The sequence below is a fragment of the Ictidomys tridecemlineatus genome, chromosome 9 (genome assembly GCF_052094955.1).
Source record: "Ictidomys tridecemlineatus isolate mIctTri1 chromosome 9, mIctTri1.hap1, whole genome shotgun sequence".
Lineage (NCBI taxonomy): Eukaryota > Metazoa > Chordata > Mammalia > Rodentia > Sciuridae > Ictidomys > Ictidomys tridecemlineatus.
Window position 1 is genome coordinate 121,317,693 of NC_135485.1, and position 24,274 is coordinate 121,341,966.

A 24,274-nucleotide genomic window follows, 5' to 3' on the forward strand; every position below is an offset into this window, starting at 1 on the left:
TAGCGTATCTGCCATTATTCTTTATTCTTTGACTCATAGAGATTTCTTTGGAGATTTTCATTGGGCTGGAAAGAATGGTGCCAAGTTCACGTGTAGCAGCAAAGAGAAAAATCAAGGAAAGAAGAATAGGGAGGGATGATACCAAGTCCATTTTAGGTCTGTGTTCAGCCAAAGTCAACCTCAATGAATATCAGTTTGTTCATCTGTAAAGGGGGGACACTCATCGTTAACTCACAAAATTTCTAATGTAAATGACACAATTTGGCTAAGCTATACTCTTTCTTTTAGCAGTAAAGAACAAGCATACAAAGTTACAAAGAGTCGTTCATGGTTGTTTTTAATTTTGAGACAGGGGCTCACTAAGTAGCTTAGGGCCTCACTATGTTGATAAGACTGGCCTCAAACTTGCAATCCCTCTGCCTTAGCCTCCCAGGTTGCTGAGGTTACAAGCATGCACCCACCATAGCTGACTTTAAGTAGTTTTACTGTACACTAAGGAAGTTCTAGCTTCAAGTCCCCTCACTTGCATTTCTTTCACCTGGAAAGGGGCCCTACAGTGCATTTTCAAGTTTATATTCTTAAAAAAGCAAATGAGTGTTGGATGTCATCAATTCCAAAAGTCTATCCTATACAATAAAACTTGAACTAACCTGATACAAACTTGTTCCAAATTTGAAATAATTCTCAATATTTATAGAGCAATACAATTAACAAGTTTAAAGGTAAAACATGCACTAAATAAGTGAATAAGTGTTGCCAGAGGAAATATTAAATTTGCTTTCCTCTCTCAATGAAAGAAATGATAAAACTAAAGCGCTCCCATATGAAGAGGTGATCAAAGAGTATAAAGACAAAAAAAGTCAGAAAAAATATTTTTTTTTTTGTAAATGGGTCATGAAGTTAATTAATTAAAATGTTCTATGATTTTAGGGAGTTTTGTAATGTGATAATTGTAATGTTTTCAAATTTTGTAATTTGTTGTGATGGCCTATGTCATTGTAAAATAATATTCACTTCCATCTCACAGTTTGTATTCTTTCTCTCAAAAAGAAGCCCCCAAATTATATAGCCTCAGACCCCAGAAAAACTAGATTTGCCTCTGAGACCAAGGAAAAAAAGGAGTTGTTTGTAAACAAAGAAATCATAAATTCCTATGATTTCAAGCAGGCTGGGCAAGTCTTTGGGCAAACTAGTTTATTTTTGGAAACCCCTTATTCTTTGTTACAGTTTGTTTTCTGCTACTATAACAAAATGCCTGAGGCCAGGAAATTTATAAAGAATTGAGGTTTATTTGACTGGAGGCTTAGAAGCCCAAGAGCATGGTACTGGCATCAGCTTGGCATCTGGTAAGAGCCTTCTGCGGCATCACAACATGGCAGAGGTCATGATATGGCAAGAAAGAGCAAGTGTGCTAGCTCAGCCTCTGTTCCTCTTCTTATACAGCCACCAGCGCTATCGGGGGAACGGAACCCCATGACCTCATCTAACTCTAAGTACCTCTCCAGGGCCCCTCTTCCAAATACCATCAACATGTGAATTTGAGGATGAAGTTTCCAACACATGAGTTTTTAGTGGACACGTTCAAACGGTGCCATTCCACCTGCTCCTCACTTCAGTGTCACCCAGGAGTGTCCAGGGGTCAGCACTGTTCCCTGCGGCTGGCATCTTCTTCTCTGCCTAGGTCTCAGTCAATACTCGTGCAAATTCATCCCCCAGGATCTTGCTGTCCTTCAGGAGAAAGACGGGCCTTCATATGGGACGATAAATCAACTGGTCAACCCTCACACTGTGCAAGGAACCTCAGCACGTGCTCTTAGGGAGTTGCCAAAAACTCTGAAGGACTCAGTAAGATTCCCAGCACGTGTGGGTCATGGTGGGGTAGGAAGGGGACCATTTCTGCCTCCCTGAATCCCGGTGGCTGTCAGTGGGAGAATGTCACCTCCTGCAGTAGGAACAGAGGACGATTTAAGGCCACGGCGGCCTGCCTGGACTATTGTTCAGACCTTCTCACCAACCAGCTCCAGGATGTCTGGGCTGAAGAAGTCTCCAGCATTCTGTGGGCCTCCCACTCTGCTCCGAGGCGTAGAGGACATCCTCTACCCACATCCCTACTTCCCTCAGCAGCCCTGTCCCCACGTGGGTAGTGCTCTCACCTCTCAACCTTGTCCCTTCGGCGTCACTTACCGGAACCTTCCCAGGGACCTGCTCAGTTCGACCTCCAGCCAACTTTTCAGCCTCACCCTGGCTCCAAAACCCATCTGTTCTGATGATCCCCAAACCTGGTCTCCAGGCAGAGTCACTTGGAAGCGTGCCCACAGTACTGGCCCTCGGGCTCACTGTGGGCACACGACAGAGTGGAGACTTCTGGGAGGCGGGGCAGGGAAAGCCTGACAGGCCCTCTGGTGAGTTCTTCCTTTCCTAGTCCTATTTCTTATTCTCAGACGATCTTGCCACTTGTCTAGTCTGCTCCAACTGTGTGACTTGCCTCTCTATTCCATGGCCCTCCTTCCATAAACCTGCAATCTACCATCCTCCCCGAAAGAGACTCTTTTCCTCCATTTGAATCCTCACATATTCCTCGAGCAAGTCCCCATCATTACACATCTTCTTTGTTCTTTGACTCTGGGGGTGGAACCCAGGGCCTCACACATGCTGGGCAAGTGGTCTTCCGCTGAGCCCCCTCCGCCGTCCATTATTCACCTTGACTTCATTCAGCAAGAACCATCGGGATTCTTCTTGACTGTGACAGCCAGTGGGCCAACATGGAGCCTGTATTCACGAGACGATTTTCCATACACCAGCCAAACTCTACAAAATGCAAATCCAAGTACCCTCTTTGGAGCCCATCTCTGGCTCTACATGGTTCAACTTCCCTGTCCCTGGGTCCTCTTTGGCACCTCCCATGTAGTCACACTGTGCTCCTCCAGGTGCACAGTGCTCCTCAGTTCTTGGAACATTCCATGTCATTTCCTGCCCCATGACTTTTGCACATGCTGTTCTCCCCGTGATTGTTGTCTGCTAAGGAGACTAAGCATATTGTTCGACCCAGGAAAGCCTAGGTGACCAAATAAGACCCTCCCCCTCCAAAAAAAAAAAAAAAAAACGTTTTAGAACATATTTGGAAATTTATTTCTTATAAAGTATTAAAATAATCTTATCAAATATTTATGATCCTTTAAAGTATTTATAATCTTATAAAGTATTAAAATAGTTATTGTGGGAGAAAAAGATGACAAATTGTCGGTCTTCCTACTTTATCTGAAGGTCGTGTCTGGGTAAGTACTTATTTTTAGACACACACAGGGGGAAGGGGTGGGAAGAAGGGCACCATCCTGCTGTCCAAAGCTCATGGCAATGATTCTCAGCAGAATCGTGCAGAGGCCTTGTTACAACACAGATGGCCGGGCCCAGCCCCAGAGGTGTCTGGATGGACGTGAGAATCTCCATGTTTAGCAGTTTCCCAGGTGCTACTGGCCTTGATCTTCCAGTATTTACAACTGTGAATACAAAACAGAGTCACCTGCAGAGCTCTTAGAAATACATTTTTCTGGGATCACCTTGGAACAATTAAGTCGGAATCTCTGGGGACGGGGCCAGGTACTTATATTTAAGTTTCCAGGTGATTTTATTATGCAGCCAGTGTTGAAATCCACCAGTTCAGGATTCACAGTCTTAACCCAGCCAAAAATTTCCCTCTTTCTGAAACATTCTCTGCCTTTAGCTAGTGAACTTCTTACCCGTCTTTTGTAAGTGTCAACTCAAGTGTCACTTCTTCCTCATTAGTCCTAATTGGTGTCACTTTCCTTTGGAAAATGTCAATGGCAGTAGGTTATTGATGTGATTGTTTTGATGGTGTCATTGTTAATTTCTTTTTTTTAGTTGTAGTTAGACACAGTACTTTTATTTTATTTATTTATTTCTATGCGGTGCTGAGGATGGAACCCAGGGACTCACACATGCTGGGCAAGAACTCTTCCACTGAGCCACAACTCCAGACTGACACTGTCTCTTTTTAAGGCTCTAAGCTCCTTGGCAGAGTCTTAAAAAGTCCCTGGCTGCACAGCTTTTCAGCCTTTCAATATAATATTTGTCAAGTGAATGAACCATAAGCTATGTAGTTGTCAGCATTTATCTCCTTTTTTTTTTTTTTTTTTTTTTTGGTACCAGGGGCTCTCAACTACTGAGTCACATCCCCAGTGCCCTTCCCCGACACTTTTTTTTTTTTTTAATTTTGAGACAGGGTCTCACTATGTTCTATAGGGCCTCACTGATTTGCTGAGGCTGGCTTTAAACTTGCGATCCTCCTGCTTCAGCCTCACAAGCTGCTGGGATTACAGTGTATACCAGGGCTCCTGGCTCTTATCTCCTTTTATATTGTGAAACTGACTCTATGAAGCATATTGAAAGAGCTTTGTGACTTTGCTGGCAGCTCAGTATTTGCATCCACATCATGCCACAGGGGTGCAGACATGCAGGGACCCATATCATGGAAAAGAAAAATTCTACCCATGACACGGGATCCTTCCCTCTTTCCATAAGCCCCTCACCCAGGGAAAACCACAAGCCCCGATCTGCCCAGTTTGAATAAGGAGCTCAAACTGATCTGATTTGTAGAGCACTACAACACCAAGGTGAAATATTCATCACTGTGGTAGGGAGGCACTTGCAATATAAGAAAGATGTCAAAAATTCCATGAGAATAAAAACTAGCACATTGAGGCGCTTGAGGCCAAAGAGTAAGTCAATACCAAAAGCGAAGGCGATGTTAAAGATATGTTTAAAATAAGATGCTTAAAAATGACTAAAGATAGCCAGGCACAGTGGCCCACGCCTGTAATCCAGCTGCTCAGGAGGCTGAGGCAGGAGGATTGTGAGTTCAAAGCTCAGCCTCAGCAAAGGGGAGGCACTAAGCAACTCAGTGAGACCCTGTCTCTAAAGGAAATACAAAATAGGGCTGGAGATGGGGCTCAGTGGTGGAGTGCCCCTGAGTTCAATCCCTGGTACCCTCCCCACCAAAGATTTAAAAAAAAGAAATTAAAAAAAGAAAGAAAAATCTTAACAAAAGAAATTTAAATATGAAATTCATATATATAACCAAATATGTGACTACCTGTATCAAAAACTAAAATAATTGATAACAGAAATCAAAGAAGATCCAAGTAAATCAAGATATTACCGAATGGAACACTCATTTTTTTTATATGTCAGTTGTCCCTCAAATTGATGTATAGATTCAAGACATACCAACCAAATTTCTAGTAGGCTACTATTGTAGAAGTTGACAAGAGAAATTATTACAGAATAGAAATTAATAACCAGAAAAGCAAGGTATAACCAAAATAGTTCTGAAAAAAAAAGTTGTAAGACTAAGAGTACCTGATTTCAAACTTACTAGAAATATATCATTAAGACAGTATGGTATGGATAAAATAATAGAAATATCATAAATATTGAAACAAAATAAATATTTTAAAAATAGTTTTTCTCATATATGGTCAATTGCTTTTTGCAATAGGGTTCAAGTAAATTCAATATAGAAAGAATATCCTCTTTAGTATATGGTATTCCAATGCTATACGCTGATATATCATTTGACATCCCTGTGTAAATAAATGAATTATGATTATGGCTTCTAATCTCTACCACTTACAAATATTATCTAAAAAGTAGATCATACACCTAATGTCAAGTCTACTTGTATAGAATTACTGAAACAAATCTGGTAGAAAATTTTTCATAGTAGGATAAGCAAAGACTCTTATGTAGGACACAAAATGTATGAATCATTGGTAAAATTGCTTATGTGGACTTTATAAAATGAAAAACTTTTTTTTTCCGAAAACTGTTAAAAAAATAAATAAATAAACTTGGAGAAAACATTTGCAAAACAAATGTGATGTAGAACTATATCTATCTGATACAGAACTGGTATTCAGAACAAATAAATAACTCAAAACTCAGCAATTCAACTTAAAAATACTAACTTGGGAAAATAGTTTGAACAGATTCTTCATCAAAGAGGATATACAGATGGCAAATAAATACATAAAACAATGCTTAATATTATTAGCTGAAAGAGTAAAAGAAACTGAAGTTAAAATGTAAAGGACCAGGTATTGTAAAGTTTCTAAGCTGCAAAGCCTGAGTTAAAATGTAAAGGACCCGGTATTGTTAAGTTTCTAAGCTACACTCAAAGCTCGAAATTCCTGTAGCTGTTAAGACAATTCCCAGGACTGCCCATTAGATACGTGGAGGAATTCCCCCTGACCACTTAGTTGCTTAACAACTTGGACCCAGTGCAGCTCAGCACATAGGCACCTCAGGGCCTAAACCAATCAGTTTGAATGTATCCCCCTCCTTACGACTGACCTATCACTCCCGCCCGACATGTTCCCACCAATGAATGTACTAATCATGTTTCAGAGTTGTTGTTCGATTTACCCGTGCCTCATGATGATTTGCTCTGATGTATGCAAAGCCCCCACCCTCCCCAAAAAGTGTACTTAAGCACTGCTTAACCCCTGCTCGGGGCTCTTGGCCACTCTCCCTTCTTGAGTGAGCACGGAGCCCCAGCGTGCTGGATCTGCAATAAACCCCCTTTTGCTGTTGCATGAGTCGGTCTCTTGGCGGTCTCTTCCTCCGTCGTTCGCCGGTCCCTTACATTAGCCTTTAGAGAACTATAAGCCACAATCACTTTGAGATTTCACCATACAATTATTATTATGGAAACAAACAATAAATTAAAAAAATAAAAATAAGAGACAAACAAACCAAAACTGACAAAAATAAGTGCTGACGTCAATGTGTAGAGCAACTGGAACTCCCATGTGTTGCTGGTAGGAACACAAATAAAAAACAGATTTTTTTAGAAAGTAATTTGATAGTTTCTGACAAAGTCAAAAATATACTTCAAATAAAAATTAGCAATTCCACTCCTATCTCAAAGAAATAAAAATCTATGTCCATATAAATGTTTGTGGTGACTTTATTCAAAATCATGTCTATTATACAAATGTTTTTAATTGATTTCAAAAATATGTAGTACATTCATACAGTGGAGTACCACCCATGGATGAAAACAGTCTGCTGATTTGCCCGGCGTGGGTTAAGTTGTACTACGGAACTAAATGAGGGAGGCTGGACTCAAAAGCTACCTGATATATGATTCCATTTATGTGACATTCTGGGCAAGACTACTCCATAGGAACAGAAGACAGGTGAAGGGTTGCTGGGGACTGAGGCACTAGAGAAAGGAATCGAATAGAAGAGAGTCTGAGGAAATTTAAGAGGGTGATGGAAATGCTCTGTGAGCTGGATTGCACCCAGCCTCGGTGGCTGTACACAGTCATCAAAACTTGTAGAACTCCACAAGGGTGAGTTTTGCCATAGGTAAAGTGTACCTCAGTAAAAGCACTTTAAAATCATAGGCATAATCAAATGGAGAAAATAAAACAACTTTTGAATGCAATTCCTCTCCTTCATACGAACTCTCTGGGACATAGTGCAGGGATAAAAAGAACTGAAATGAAATTTTAATACGTGATGTAAGATACACAAAAAATAATTTCGGGATTAAATGTCAATTTTACTGCAAGTACTAAAAATACTATATTTAAGATTTGAACTAAAAGAGATAATGATATAAAATTTTATAAGCAGGTTTAAAAATCTTGTTATATGAATTATAGTTGTCATAGAAGTGAGTCCCATAATTTGCATACGATCTAGCATTGGTCTAGCTAAAAGCAGCTAGAAATAACAACGTCTTAATGGAAACAACAATGTTAGTGTTCAGGTATTGTTTGCTATGCATCGTTTTTTTAAAAAATGCAAAATATTATGACTGTACAGTAATAGCTAATTCCAAGTATAGGACAAGGAAATTAAAAGGGACAGTGTAGTGTAAGAAAACAGCATCACTCATATACTCAAGGACTGTGTTGAAGAAGCGCCGGAGCCCTCCTGAAGTGCCTCCCACGAACCAAATTTAGAATCTTTGAAGTCAAAAAGAACAATGTTGGCCATCGATTGTAATACACTTAATGTTTTTAAAAAAAATAGGTTCATAATATTAGTAGAGAAGAAATAAGACAGAACACAAAATTTCTTTGTAGTAGAGTTTCAGCTAACAAATGAAGTTAGTAATAGAATAATAGAATAACCACTTTGCTATTCCCAACTGTGTCATGAGGGATCATGGTAACAACAACAACAAAACATGGTGGACCTGTTCTGCATTAAAATAAATGCAATAGCTCTTACAGTTGAACAACGAACAATGCAAGGCATTAAAATAAATGCAATAGCTCTTACAGTTGAACAACGAACAATGCAAGGCATTGACTTTGATTGAGTCCTATACCCAATCAATCAATCATCAAACAAAAGACATTCAAGAAACAATTGGGGAGATTTTAACCTGGCTTCCATATAAAATGAGGTCATAGACATGAATTTGGGAGGATAGGGTAGTGGTGCTGTTGTTATATCCTTAGGCTTAGGAAATTCATGATAAGATGCTGGAGTGGAGGTGTCAGAGCATCAACTCATTTGCAAATGGTTCAGCAAAAACACTTAAGTTCATAAACTGTTATGCTCAAATTCGGGACCCCCAAAAGACCACCAGAGACCATGATCGATGTAAGCAGCAAAGAGGTGTTTATTGTGAGCTAGCTCAGTCCTCCGCGCGCACACACAGCAACTGGTGACACTGAGAGGCCCAGGGTTTGCAGCAGTTTTATACATTCTTTGGAGAAGGCAGGGACTTCATATACATCATAGCGTCTCTTAGCAAATCATCACACACCTCGGAAAAATCAAATAACAACTCTAAAACATGATTAACACATTCACTGGCAGGAACAAGTTGGGTAGGGATGATTGGTCAGTACAAGAGGAGGATTCGTTTGAACTGATTGGTTTAAGCCAAGAGGGGTGTACGTGCTGAACTACATGGTTTCCCAACATGTTATCAACCACCATAAACTACTGGGAGGGTCATCTGGCATCCCAGGTATTTTCCCTGTCTCATGCTGATTGGTGGCTGCTAGTGGGTTGCTATGGGTCCCCACCTAGCCTGACTGAGTCAGGGACACCTGGTGCAGCAGATCTCTCCTGTTATTTGTAGATAAACAACTTAGCCAACTTAGCAGGGTGGGGATGTGCCTAGGAGTGCTCTGTGGGTTTTTCCAAGGACAAAGGTGATGTCCCTTCTTTGGACAGGCTTTGCTCTGAAGTAGAGGCTGTTTTTTCAAAACAAATAAGAGAGACCGAGAGAAAATAAGGTGCAATGTGAAAAATTGATGAATCTAGATGTAAGGCATATGGTTTATTTTTTATTGTGCTGGCCTTTATCTTTTATGTTAATATGGAAAAATTAAAAAGGTTGTAGGAAAAACAATTAACTGTCTGACCTGATTAGAGTGAAATGAGGCCTGAGAGATATATTGATGCCACATTGACCAATGCATTCTCCACGGTGGCTGGAGAAAGAGGTTAGCTGCTGAGGTTGCTGACCTGTGGGGACTTCAGGGCTGCTGGGAAAACCCGAAGCACTCATTTCCCAGCTGAAGGTTCCAACGTCCAAGGCCAAGAGTACAGACTGCATTTTTCTCAACTGAGAATCTGGAAGACTCATGCAATACTGAAACATTTTGAACGGTCTGAGTGGAGGCAGTGGGCCAAAAAGTTATTAATTTTAATTCTAGCTAAACCACTGGCAAAAATGGGTGTCTCCCTTCAAATTCCTTGGGAATGGATGGAAAACCCAGGCTTCCTTGGAAACCTGCAACAGGGTGTCAAGGGGATTGCTTTGGGAAGTCACATTCATGCCATTAATTAGCTTAACAAATAACCATTTATCATCACTCATGTTTACCTAATCATTAGCATCACATCTAATCAAATTTAAGTGCACAAGGAGACAAAGACTTGGTACAAAATTCCTTTGCTTTTTATTATTTTGACAAGCATTTGGAAAACCATGTGTTTTTTTCTTTTGCTAGATGTTTTATGGAGAATTAGATGTTCTTCAAAAAATATTGCGGGGACAGACTGCCATGGCTGGACAGAGGGATGAAAACAGCAAGTGTTCCAATTAAACGAACAAAGAAAGTTCTAGAAGCCATGCATGTACTAAGAAGCCGTCTTAATCAAAGGACTTTTCTAATTGTAAGAGTATGCTTTTAATATTTAATTTTAATGAAATTCAAGCCAGGCTTTTTGTTGCTCAATCTTTTGTAACCAGGTGCCAAAAATCTGGCCAAATGTATGGATGCAGATTCCTCTTCTGTGAACCACCCCCAGAACTTTGATGTTCATGCCCAGTAGAAGGAATCTAGGTTGATTACTCTCTTCCAGAAGACATCCCTTTCTTGGTAAAGAACATTCTTCCTGACTTCTCCAGCTTGGAAGGACACCATAAACTTGGCTTTCCAAACCTTCTTATTAAAAGTCCCCCTCCCCACCCCACTTTTTAAAATTCTGGTCCATCTTAAGACTCACTAAGATTCTCACAGAACAAAGTAATTAACTTTTGCATTTTTTTTTTCCCTGAAACAAAAACCTTTAGTTTTTAAGATAACCAGAATCTACTATATATTGGCATTATTGGCTTATTATTATTCCCTTTAAAAAGGAACAAAACTAAAATTGTTCCTTTGATACTAGGTTTCATAATTTGAAAAATGAATTTGCTTTCTGGGATCTCTTCTGACACTCTTTCCCAACGTCTGGCCTGTTGTGGTTCTTCAGGCTCACTTGTATAATTTAAAATTTTAACTAAGATTCTTATGAAAATGCATGTAAATACCTCAGTGCATAACATTTTTTTAACGAGTTACTACATATAGCACCCCGTTCGTGCTAGCTCTCGGTGCAAACATCTTGTCTTAATTCAGCCGTTTCAGACTTGCACTCTCCTGATTAACTTCTGAATCCCTGCTGACACTGTCCTAGAAGGGAGAAAAAAAAATGGATCACACTGATGTCATTCCAGACAAGACAAGCACAGGATTTAAAGTGCTTGTTTGGCATGTGGAGTGGAATTTAAGACATCCTACATATAAAATTCTTACACAGGAATGGGGAAGTCAGTCACGGACCCAGGCAATAAACAGGGAAACATGTTTGTTTTTTGATACTTGTGCAAGGTAAATTTCATTATTCCCTCATTAAGGGTTATATAGGGTCGTTATACTGAACCCACCGTCATCGGTTGTAAAGAGAATACTAGACACGTTGTTTATTTTATACATAGGTGCAGCCAACCAAACATGCTAAACCACTTACAGCAGTTTATTGACATTGGCGAGGAACAACAATTTAGAAAAGCAAATGACGCAAATTGCATATTGTGGAGTTCTCGAGGTTTCTTCCCCCCTACCACCACCAACCAAGCTTTCTTTAGAAAACTTCTTTTTACATTGAAAACATGTCAAAATTTGGGAAAGCAACAAGCGATCAGGTATGTTTTGTTTTTTCTCCTCAAGTTTTAATTTGTTTTTGCACCAATCTCAAACAGTGGACTTTTCAAGGTCAACCAGTTTATATATATTTTATACATTTTATGTGTTAGGTCTTCAAGTTTGAAGTAATGAGCAGAAAGAAAGCTAGAGTCTTATACAGATTGCTTTGTAATCACTAATTTCAAGGCAAATAAATAAATAATCTTAATACTATTCATAAATTGGAGTTTTGCCTTGACCAAATACCACAGTTAAATTGTACACGTGATGTTGCACATGGTAAACTAAAATTAGCAGACTGCAAGTACCCTATATAAAATAGTCAGTGCATGAATTTGGGAATATCTTGTGCATGATATAGTGCTCTGTGATATGATATTATTTCATTATGCATCATCACCACATCCACAGGTCTCAGAATTTACATTTTGACCTAGAAGCAACATTATGTAGGGAATATGACCAAACTGGACTTTTGACCTGTCATTTACTAATTCCCGAAACTCCTTCACCCTCGATTTTCTCATTTGCAGATTGGAGATGAAAACACCTTCTTCTAGGTAGACCACATAAAGATTTGAACAAGGGGCTGGGGATGTGGCTCAAGTGGTAGCGTGCTCGCCTGGCATGCGAGCGGCCCGAGTTCGATCCTCAGCACCACATACCAACAAAGATGTTGTGTCCGCCGATAACTAAAAAAAAAAAAATAAATAAATAAATATTTAAAAAAAATTCTCTCTCTCTCTCTCTCTCCCTCTATCACTCTCTCTTTAAAAAAAAAAAAAAAAAAGATTTGAACAAGGAAACATGCCTGGGGCTCACATACTGAAGAAAGGAGCACAGGAGCTCAGTGGAAGATGGAGTTTGTGTTCCAGCACCTGCAACACAATGGCAGCAGCTCTCAAAACAAGAGCCCAGAGTCTGCTGACAGCATCAGCAGCCAATCACATCTGCACACACGATATGCATTTGAGCCACATTCTTAGTCACTATCCATTTCATATTCTGGTCCAGGAGGATGCAAATGAAATTTGGATTCACGGAGCTAACATTACACGACAAGTTAGATATCAGTTTTCACAAGGGGAGGACAAGGGAATGAGGTAGCTAATGCCTACACTGGTTTGCCCTAAGATTTTAGATCCACAACTCATCTGGTGGTCCTCGTGGAGTGTGGGTTAGTCCTAGCACTTCATGTCTGTTAACTTGTTCATCCTCAAGTCGTCTGTGCTAATTCTGTAATCGAATCCTTCTTGGTTGGTAAGGAAATCAAGGCAGGAGGATCTTAATCGACCTCCTTCACCTTCCAGGCTCAACAATGGGGTTGGGAAGGATGGAAGTCGGGAAGCACAGCCTGCTTGAACACACCCTCACGTATGAGGAGGAAGACACCCAGTTCTTGCCCTTTTAACTTAATGGCGATATCATTACACACACACACACACACACACACACACACACATACAGTCATGCATCATTACGCTTCATAATTGCCCCAAGGATTTGGGTAGTTTTAGACTAAAAAGTAAATCAATGAAATGGTTACCAAGAGCTGGGAGCTGGGCATACTGGAGAATGATGGTTTAATGAGTGCAGAGTTTCAGCTGCGGGAGATGAAAACATTCGGGAGATGGAAGAGGGTGATGGTTGCATGGTAATGTAACTGTACTCAATGCCCAATGCAAATGTCATGTATCTATTTTATCATAATTTTTAAAACTAGGAGCCAAAGAAGGTAAGTTGCATTACGGTCATCCAACCCAAAGTGTCAAATGGATTAAGGCTGAGAAAGCCCAGTTACAGGAGGGCTAGCAGGAGAGTGAGTGTCTTCTACTACATTGTGTATTGACCAGGTTGGTTTTATTGTAATATCTTGAGCCTGATGTTTATTGTCTGGTCTTTTCCCGGAGAGAATACATGGCAGAGGTTTAAGTTCCTGGGAAATTCAGAAGCTATAAAGCAAGAGGGTTTATTTCTGTTACATTTTGAATTTCCATGGCTTAGGCTAGAGTTTTCAGTGAAAAAAATGATGGTCATTGTCCAAAGTGGTTTCCAGGCTGAAGTGGCCCTGTCATCCCTCCGTGTTTTTAAGGGGAAGAATGATATATGCCCAATATTATCTCTGCTAAATCATTCAGAACTACAAAACAACTTCAAGTGAGAACAGATTTTCAGATTTAAAAGATAATTCTCTGCCCACTGATGTGTAAGATGGAAAAAGAGGACAAAAAAATCTTGGAAAGAACTTAAGACTTAAAATTAAGGCAACCGGGCCTTGTGTTCATAAGGATCTCATCTCTCAATGAATCAGAACCTTCCTTGTGAAGGTCAAGATCTTCATACCCACTGAGATAAATAAGCTATTACATTATTTTTCAGAATGTCTGTTAGAAATGTAAGTCCACATACCTGCTGGGTTTAAAAAAAAAAAGAGTCCAGTCTTAAAAATGGAAAATAAAATTTAATACCATGTTATTACTTACAGTTGTCATTGGCGAAGCTTCTAGCAGCCTTCTGCATTTGCAAGCACCACCCAGGGTTGTTTTTGTTTCAAAATGGATTTTTCCCCTCAAGATTTTTATGAAGATTTCTAAGTGGAATCGCATGCAGTCCTGCGAAGGGCAAATTTAATTCTTTTTACTTACAGTTTAATTTTTTTTAATTCTAATCTTATGATTTTTTCCAGAAATAAGAAAGGTACGTGTAGTGTGAAATTGGCAGTGCGTTAAAGGATTTAACTGTCCATATCTGTATGGCCCTGTGTCTGGCGGTCTTATCCAAATCTTTCACCCCAATAGACCCACTGTGAATATACCTTTTAGAACTAAAGCTTTAGCTAAAAGATCTTTTTTAATATTCAAACTTTTATTCTGTAAAATTGTTGATGATGATCATAGGAAAGAGTACAAGAAAAAGAGTTTGTGTCACATTTTTTGAAAAGGCTATTTCTAGAAGCCTCCGTGAGCTTCCCCTTCATGTATCCATTCAACAAATCCATATTGAGTAACATCTGGACACTGCTTTAAGCAATGGAAATCCAGGAGTGAACCAAATGAGATTCAGTCCTATCTTTGTGAAATGAATTTTTTAGTACCACCACCAACAAATTGTTAAACTGTGGATTATTTAATTAGCATTGCAGGTGCTTCAAAGAGAACCAGAGATCCCATGACAGTTTAACTGGACATTAAACTTGGAGAAAGGGTTGTTGGGATTCAGTACTACCCGTAGCCCCAGGCAAAAGCCCCGGGTCCTGAAGTTTGAAGGAATCCACTCTCCTAATTCTAGACCACACCCAGGTTTCCCTGACCCTTCCATTTCTGTACAAAGCCCCTCTCTGAGCCTTACTCAGACCTTTTTTTCTGGGCCTGTCATATCCCAAGGGGGACCATCGGCAAGGATGTATATTCCTAGGCTTCAGGGTGGTAACCAAGAGGGTCTGCTGGCAAAGCATGGGTGTGCATGGGGACTCCGAGGTACACACTGGGAGATGCACAAGTCTCCCCTTATACCAAGCGAAAGGGAACCAAACAAGAGAAAGAAGGGAGTTGGGGGCATTGGTCACTAGCCAGGGGCCAGGAACCCCCTCATTCTTATACGACAATATTCTTCTGTGGAATCTGCAAAGGCTGAATTATCTCTATAAGATCTGAGCCTTCAACTATACTCTTGCTTTGAGCCCTGGTTGGGGTGGATCTGTCTGACCTGAGTTTTGCAGCATGAGTTGGAATTGACTGATCAAGAGAAAGAAATGATGTTTTGTGTCTGAGAAATAAAATAATTTGAAATATTTCTCACTGGAGCTTGACTGAGAGTTATCTGGGGCAACAGAGGAAAGGCCTGCTCTGGGTGACACCCTGGGAAAGGGATGTGTTATGTGCCCATAAATGAAAGCTCTCTGTAGGATATTTTTGATGAGGTATAAAAAAATATACCCACAATGGCACATGTCTGTAATCCCAGCTAGCTGGGAGGCTGATCCAGGAGGATTGCAAGGTTGAGGCCAGGCTTAACAATTTAGAGAAGACCCTTAGCAACTTGATGGACCCTGTCTCAAAATGAATAAATAAAAAGGGTCGGGGAGGTAGCTCAGTGGTAGAGTGCCCCTGGGTTCAATCCTCAGTGCCAAAACAGAAAAACAACAACAACAATAATAAAGTATGAAAAGACATAATGCTAATCTATTATTTCTATACAATCTATATATCAAAAACTGAATTAAAATTTTTTTTAAATAATTTTATTTAAAATACTATATTACAAGGTCCCATTATCTTAGTCCCTTTAGGCTGCTACAACACAATAGTATCACCTGGGAGGCTCACAGGCAGCAGGAATTTCTCCCTCCCAGTTCTGGAGGATGTGAAGTCCAAGATCAAGGGGCCAGGTGATTCAGGGTCTAGTTAGGGCCTGCTCCTCGGAGACAGCAGTTCTTCACTGTGTCCGCACACAGTGGAGGGGAAAACATGCTTCCTCAGGCCTCTTTTAAAAGGGCATTAACCTGTCAGGCGCAGTGGTGCACGCCTGTAATCCCAGTGGCTTGGGAGGCTGAGGCAGGAGGATCACAAGTTCAAAGCCAGCCTCAGCAATTTAGAAAGGCCCTAAGCAACACAGTGAGACCCCGTCTCTAAATAAAATATAAAAAAGGGCTGGGGATGTGGCTCAGTGGTTAAGTGCCCCTGGGTTCAATCCCACAGAGGTTAAGATTTCAGTACATAAATTCAGTGAGGCCACAAACACCCTAAAGCCCGTGATCTTTATAATCTGTGAAATACTAATAATGACACCCCGAGGCCCTGGAGACTCAGGCCTAGGGAACAGGCTGCCTCCCCTATTGCTCTCCTGCGTAGTTTTTACATTCAATAAATCATCACGTTGTTCATTTATCTGTTCACTCACCTAATTCAGCCACGGTTTCCTCACCTGCACTGTGGGAGTGACAAGAGCGTAACAGAGACACCGGGAGGATGAGATAAAGTGGTGAATACAACGTGCTTTAAAGGGCACCGGGATAGCACCAGGCACGTTGTAGTAGGATGCAGTGGTTCCCAGATGCCTAGGAACTTCAGTTAGCAGAAAAGCAGAAGGACAGGTCACTCTGTGATCACAACTATGAACACAGCAGGTTCTAAAATGACCGAGAAGGAGTCTGTTCATTCTGCCTGTGGAGCAGGGAAAGGTTTCGCGGAGGGAAGACTGGATCTGGGCCCACAGAGGGGATGTCAGGAGAAGGACGACCATGCTCCAGCCAGGGGAGAGTGGGTGCAGTGACGACGTGGAAGGGGCAGTCTAGTGGTGGGAGCTGAGCTCGGTGGCAGCAGATTAAGGAGGGACTTGCACCCCATGCTAAGGAGCCCAGCCTTTATTTGGTAGGACTGTGATTTTGATGTGCTCCTTAAAGGGGAACACATGTGTTCCCTGTTAAAGGCTTGGTTCTATTGGGAGGTGGTAGAGCTTGCCAGGAGGCTTAGTGGGTGTGATGGTTTAGATGTGAGGTGTCCCCCAAAAGCTCATCAGTGAGGCAATGCAAGATGGCTCAGGGGAGAAATGACTGGGTTGTAAGAGTCTTAACCCGATCAGCGAATTAACCCCCTGATAGGGATGAGTTGAGGGGTAACTGAGGTGGGGGTGTGGCTGAGGAGCTGGGAACTGGGTATCTGTCGGTATCCAGTGAGTGGAGTGTCTCTCTCCACTTCCTCATCACCTCCGCCACCCTCTCCCGCCACGGTGTTCAGCCTCACCTCCAGCCCTGAGAATGGAGCCGGCCCTCTGTGCGCTAACCCCTCTGAAACCCTGAGCCCTCAAATAAACTTTTCCTCCTTACAGTTGTTCTGGTCAGATCCTTCAGTCCCAGCAGAAGAAAAGCTCACCAAAACAGGGGGAGACGCTTGAGTCACTGGGATGTGCCTTTGAAAGGGATGTTGGGGCCACGGCCAGTTCTTCCTCTTGGCTTTCCAGCCACCACAGGTGAGTACCTTTGGTCCACCACACAGTCCCTGTTACTATGTTCTGACTTATCATAGGCCCACTGAATGCTCTTGTTCTGAAATGATGGACCTTTCCTCTTTTTACATTTTCTCAGGTACTTTGTCACAGTAACAGAATATAACATAGTAGGATAGTATTTCTCAAGGTATAGGCCTTGGGTATTAAAATCCCCTGAAGTGGTTACTAAAAATAAGGATTCCTGTACTCACTCCAGAATTAATGAGTCGGAAAATAGGGTTTGGAGCCGTTAAACAATCTTTCCAGGTGATTCTTGTTTATGCTCTTTGCTGATTAAAAAAGAAACAAAAACAAAAAAAAACACCTCCTTCGACTCTTCATTGTGAGTATAAAATTTGTTCACAAAGCCTTGTCTTAGACAAGTGCCTGGCTACATCCATGCTATTAAGAAAACCAAGAAGCTCATCTTTCAGAAGAAAAATATGTCTTCAGAAATGTGAGTTTCCCTTTACAACAATAAATTAGCATAAGACACATGTTGGCTAGACATATTAAGCTAAGGAGGAAAAAATCTTGAGGCAAATATATTGTTGCCCGCAAAGGATATTCCCTCACTGTTCCCTGAGATCCTGCCGTCCAAAGGGAAAAAGATAAAAATGATCCTAGAAGTCATAAGGTTTGTGAGATTTTCCCTGTTAGGCAATAAAGACTTGCAGCCTAAATTTACATTAAGATTTGTGGACCCTGTTTAGGTAATATGTCACACACACACACACACACACACACACACACACAAATGGCTGATATATTACACGCCTGTAATTCCAGCAGCTCAGAAGGTTAAGGAAGGAGGATCGTGAGTTCAAAGCCAACCTGAGCAAAAGCAAGGCGCTAAGCAACTCAGCAAGACCCTGTCTCTAAAAAAAAAAAAAAAAAAAATTAGGGCTGGGGATTTGGCTCTGTAGTGGAGTGCTCCTGACTGAGTTCAATCCCGGGTACCCCCCAACCGCCCCCCCCCAAAAAAATTGCTGATATAAAGAATGGTAATGTTTCAAATTTTTATGAGTTAATGTCAATGAAAATACTTTCAAACCTTCCCTAAGTTGTATTACCCCAAAATGTTATATATCCCTGTACTTAAGATTTTTACTTTTTGACAGTTCTCTTCTCCATGAACCTGAGAGTTAATAAGGAGAAAAGGGAGATTATGTTACTGATAACCCATCACAATGCTCTATTTTGTGACAACCCTTTGTATTATGAAATATAACATTTTCAGACTGTTTAACAACATGAGACCACTCTAGTAAAATGATAAATGGGAGAAGCATCCAAACTAAAAAAGATAGGTATTATCCTTAACTTATTATAAATAGATCCCTAAATCTAAAGATTAGAAGAACATGCAATAGTGGTGAATTCTGTTGGCAGTATCAGCAATTTTCTTTTTTCTTTTATTTTTGCTTCCTCCTTTGTGCTTTTCTTTACATTTTGAAAATGTCTGAAACGACGTTGCCTGTATTGTATGACTTTAAAAAGTCCCCAAATGTGCAAGTGCATGTGTAGGGAGGGGGAGTGGGGTGCAAGGAGCAGGAGTGAGGCAGTGTGACAGGGTGAGCAGTGTGGTCTGGGAAGAAGAGGAAGCCTCGCCGCCCCCCAGCAGAAATCACTGGCTCCTTTCCTGAGGCTCCTCTCTGCTGAGATCTGCCTCCTTTTTTAAACGGTGAGTTTTCTGAGTTCAGAAACTGTATGCAACTGGTACCTGTCAACTCAGAATCTAACCTGGCCCAATAAGAATGGCCCCCGAGTGACTGACTGTCTCTAGTTCTCCAGAAGCTTCCACTGATATCCCATTTGGCAGAATCAAGATTTCTGGAGCTCTGAATTCTGCTGATAAGAAACGCCTGTTTCACGTGGGGAGCTGATCTCTAGCGCAGGCAGGATGAGGAGCAAGGATTTCATGTTCCGCTCCACAGAGCTGTAGACAGGGCCAGTCAAGCAGGTGTTAGGATCCAAGGAGAGAGCTCCCTGCTCTGAAATACCCACCCTGGTTCCCGGCATTTTACCATCATAACTTCATTCCTTCGGGGTCTGAATTCTTGTAACAGTCCCCTATTAAAATGCAAATGCCTCTGGGAGGTGTTAAATCCTTGTCACCAAACACCTTGCTTATTAGCTAACACCTGAGCTGACAGCCAACTGAGAGCAAGGGCCTGCTGGGAAGTCGGTTCCCAGAGAGGTGGAGAAACGCAGGCGTCAGCGGGGGCAACTGGAGGACAGTGAGGGACCTTAGGGTGACTGAGCTCAGGTGTCACAAGACTTCCATGTCTGGATGGGCACCCCCAATGGTCAGTGAGCACTCTGATCAGGTGGTAGAGAGGGCTCGAGGCACTTCTACTTCTCAGGCCAGGTGATCAAGGTGAAGGTCCAGGTGAAGAGCATGGGTATGTTCTCTGGCCTCAGTGCACCCAACCGCCAGGTAGTTTTACTTTCTTGACAAGTCCCAATGTGCATAGGACTAGAATCAGAAATTTATTGAGGTTTTTTTTTTTTTTTTGCACTGTGTTTTATTTTTATTGTTGTTGTTTGTTTTTACAAAACAAGAATGATTGTGAGTTTCTCAGTCATAAGCATTAACCTGCAGTGTTGGGGCCCAACCCAATAAGTTAGTAGCTATTCACTCCTTCATCTTCCATCAATGAAGCCACACATACCTACCTCCTGTCATTTCTCTTCAAAAATCAAATCCTTTGGGACTAAGGGTGTTGTTCAGTGCTGGAGTGCATGCTTAGCATGTAAGCCTAGGGTTCAGTTCCCAGCACCATAAAAATGAAGTCAAAAAACCTTCACTTCTTGAGTGTTTTTAAAACTGTTCTCTGAAAACCTCTCTGTTGGTCTGTGTCGTTCTGGACTAGAGAAAGATGCTGAATTTTCCCACTTTGGTGTGTAGTGTTCGTCACCGTGGGAGAGTTAAATGGCACTCTGAATTGAGTAAGATTGCCTGAACTGCTTTCAAATATTTGGGGTTCAAAAAACAAAAACCCAAAATGCATTTGGCCAAAACATTTGCTTTCCTCTTCATTTTTCTTAAACCTATGTTTATTTCAAGGAACATTAAGCCCATGTGTTTCTAATGCATTCACACTCAGTTCATTATAATGCTACTCTATAATAGTTCTTTGGCATCCAAAAGGCCCAACGGGCCTGTCTCCTTTGAACGAGTAGGTGCACTGTGGTCACCCCAAATGAGCACTGTCCAGAATGGCTCGCATCCAGCTCCTTCCTGAGGTCCACCCGGGCCAGCACATGCAGGGACTAGCACAGAACCATCCCTCCTGAGGTCTGGCGCCATGGTATCCTCTCAACCTCTGCTGGGAACAGGAACCAGTGAGCAGTCAGAATTTTAGAGTTCTGGTCAGAATTTTAAATTGAATTAAGTTTGGCCTAATGCAGCCTCAGTACATATTTTAATCTTGGCCTCAACATTTCCTTTGTAAATGGTAAACTGCAGCCTCACTTGATATAGTCATAGACTATATAACATAGTCTTGTAAGGGTAGCTGAGTCTCAACCACTAGTAGTAAGTGGTCAACTGTTCAAACTCTGTTCAAAGAAGACAGACATGACCTCTACCTCACTTCTGTTTTCTGTAGTCCACTTTCTTTTCTCTGGCTCTAAGGACACAACTTGCCCATGTGGGAAGGAACCTATTCTGGTTCTTGTAGTCACCCGCTTTAGACATCATTTCTTGCCCAATTAATCCATTGCATGTGATATGTCGAAAGCTTTTCATTTAACAGATGTTAAGTGTTTGGCAATCCTTTCCCTGCCTTTGTGAATCTTAATCATTATTAAGAGCATTTAAGAGCCAGACCACATGCACCCTACATGACCTTATTAAATATCAATTCCGAGACTGAAGGGGCAAGGAGGAGCTGAGAATGTCCCCATTGACCCTACGGCTACAGTGGCTGGCAATTAATCAAATCTCTAGAGAAGCTGATATATACCTGGTTAACAATTGCAGTTGAAATTGCTTAATTAGTAACTTTGTTATGGTTTAGATGTGGGGTATCCCCCAAATGCTCAGGTGTGAGACAATGAAAGTTTAGAGGTGAAATGACTGGGTCATGAGAGTTTTAACCTAACCAGAGCATTAATGCCTTGGATTACTAGATGGTAACTGCAGGCAGCTAGGTGTGGCTGGAGGAGGTGGGTCCCTATGGGCCTGCATCTGGGGTATATATTTTGTTTTTGTTTAGTGGAGCTCTCTCTCTCTCTGCTTCCTAGTGCCGTGTCCCCAGCTGCTTTCCTCTGTCACATACTTCTGCCAAGATGTTTGGCCTCACCTCAGGCCCTAAGGAGTGGAGTCGGCCATCTATAAACTGAGACCTTTGAAACCATGAGCCCCCAAATAAACTTTTCCTCCTTAAAATTGTTCTCTTCGGGTCTTTTGGTCACAGTGCCAAAAACATTGATTAAAACAGTAGCAAAGGGTACTCTTGCTTCATCATTTTCTCCTTTTGTTCTGGATATATTGACCCTACTTGAATGTGATTGTGTTTCAGAAAGGAGTGGGGAACAGAAGCAGTCACAAGAAGGATGTTTGGAATTGGCAGACTAGCTCAGGGTCGAGTCTTTCCAAAATAAATTCTCTCTAATAAATAATTCTAATTGCAGTTGTTCTCAATTTGCTGGATTTCCCCATGTGTCAAGTATTGAGCTAGAATCCCTATACATGTTATCCCATTTGATCCCCACTACAATCTGGGGATAATTTTCTTGTTTATCCCCACTTTACAGATGAGCAAAATGAGGTGTAGAGAAAAGCAACTTGCCTTAGTGAGGTCATAGAGCAATCATCAGTGGGGTTTTGCTTTGACTCTGGCAGACCTGCTGCACGATGTTATCCTGTCAGAGAGCAGTGGCTGAAGTTAGACCTACCACCACAGGGAAGTCCTGAGTCGCAGCTCTTTAATGGAGACCAGCCCAGGAGATAGGAAGTGCTGGGAAGGGGAAGTGCATTTTTAAGAGCCACTCTTAAATCTTAGCATTAGAAGGAACTGGAGATTGTTTTGTCCACCTTCCCTCAATTATTTCTCTATCAGGAAAAAGAATGTGCTCCGGTTCTCATTGTCCTTCTTAAAGTATGAGTCACAGATGGGACCCAAGACCTAGATGTGGTCCAGCCAGCACCGAAGGGTGGGTAGCCTGTCTGCCCGCTTCCAACACTCTATTAACCAAGCCCTGACTTTTACTACTTCCCAAAGCCACTCATTATGTGGTTACCTCATTGTGCTATTGCTTCATATTGAGCTGCCAGTTAACAAACACACTCTTTTATTGGCTATTTACTTACATATTTCCTTATTTTCTCATTTCCTTAATGCACCCACCTCCGTGGGGGTCAAGAGTTCCTAGACACGACTTCCTGCTCCTGAACTACCTGCGTTGCGTTTCTGGTGGTCTCTTCTCCTTTGGATCTGGTTACCTGTTGTATTGGAAGTTCTTTCTCACGTTTGGAAGATCTGTTTTGGGCAGGAAATGAAAGGGTCTACTTTCTCCTCTCTCATCCTTGTAAAGATCCCTAAACTTTCTTGTTCTTCTATTTAACAAATACTTTAAAATATATCCCTTCACAATGTTCTCTGTATGTGTAGACTGTCCGTTTTGATGCTGTGCCTACCTGGCAGTATTGTCATTGGTCACGCCCTTTATTTGGAAGGACTATCTTTCACCTTGGACGTGAGTCCTTTCCTAGCTTTTCCAAGGTCCCTTTAGGAATCATGCTGCCTCCCTTGAGCTTTTCCCACTTTTATTCCTCTTCGACTTTCAGGATTGAATTTTGCCTGTGTTAAGTCTTTTGTACATCTCGGACATCTTGCCTCTGGAGTCTCTAGCTAGGAAATTATCTAAACTTTTCCTAATTTGTTTTTTTCTTTGGTAACTGGGATTGAACTCAGGGACACTGAGCCACATACCCAGTCCTATTTTGTATTTTAGCTAGAGACAAGGTCTCACTGAGTTGCTTAGCGCCTCACTGTTGCTGAGGTGGCTTTGAACTCGCCATCCTCCTGCCTCAGACTCCCAAGTCACTGGGATTACAAGCCTGCGCCGTGTGCCCTTATAGGTTATGTTTGATGCCTAACATGATTATTTCTTGACAAAATTATTCAGTGATAACCTGGTCATACTTTTGTGAAGTTTTTATTATTTCTATGTCTGACTTTAATCTATGTTATGGAATTAGGTCAAGTAACAATTCCATTAAGGAAAATAACAAATTTAACAAAGGCTCTGCATTGAGCATAATGGTCTTTTAGCAGATGTCCGAGTAGATGAGGCTATCTTTACCTTGAGATGCTTCAGTGATGGTCTGGTTATCTATAGAGGAAAGGGTTATTATTTTCTCTGGGGCAACAGAGTTGCTCAAATTTTCTTCCTCAGTGATATTTTTCTGATCTGCTTTCTTTTTATTGTCTCCTAAGCACTCTCAAAAATTCTTCCATGCAAAATCTCATAGAATCATGGACTTGTAATGAAAATAGCCAGTTTAGGTGAAAGGATCTGGCTATATAAGGCCACTCTTGCCTCTTCTGTTTACCAGGAATGGAAATATTCTCTATACAGGGAAGGTTGGAAGGAATAAATAAAACAATGGTTAGCAAAGGATCATGCAAATTGGAAAGAGTGGTACAAATATTTGCAATTATTTTTCCTGAGTTTTTTGTTTATTCTTTATTGTTTGTTTGACTACTCTGCCTCTGTAATGAAACATTTCTGTGGGTGAGATGCACCTCTCCTTTACAACATCCCAAACTTGAGTCTTACCCCACATCTATTGTCAAACTATGTTTACCTTT

The 24,274-nt window shown here is 41.3% G+C and overlaps 1 protein-coding gene across 2 annotated transcripts in view; it reads left to right on the forward strand.

The window, feature by feature from the left end:
- LOC120892573 (uncharacterized) overlaps positions 1 to 24,274 on the forward strand; it is a 95,823-nt gene that overhangs the window by 41,741 nt on the left and 29,808 nt on the right. The window contains exons 4-6 of one of the 2 annotated variants that reach the window (XR_013426105.1): positions 10,005 to 10,170; positions 11,258 to 11,464; positions 11,999 to 12,166. Coding sequence is in view for 1 of the 2 variants with exons in the window: in XM_078021991.1 (XP_077878117.1) it covers positions 11,274 to 11,464; positions 17,292 to 17,432 (332 nt within the window). In the remaining variant the exon portion in view is untranslated. Of the gene's footprint in view, positions 1 to 10,004; positions 10,171 to 11,257; positions 11,465 to 11,998; positions 12,167 to 17,291; positions 17,433 to 24,274 lie in introns of those variants that run through there. The other variant, XM_078021991.1, reaches the window with a different exon arrangement.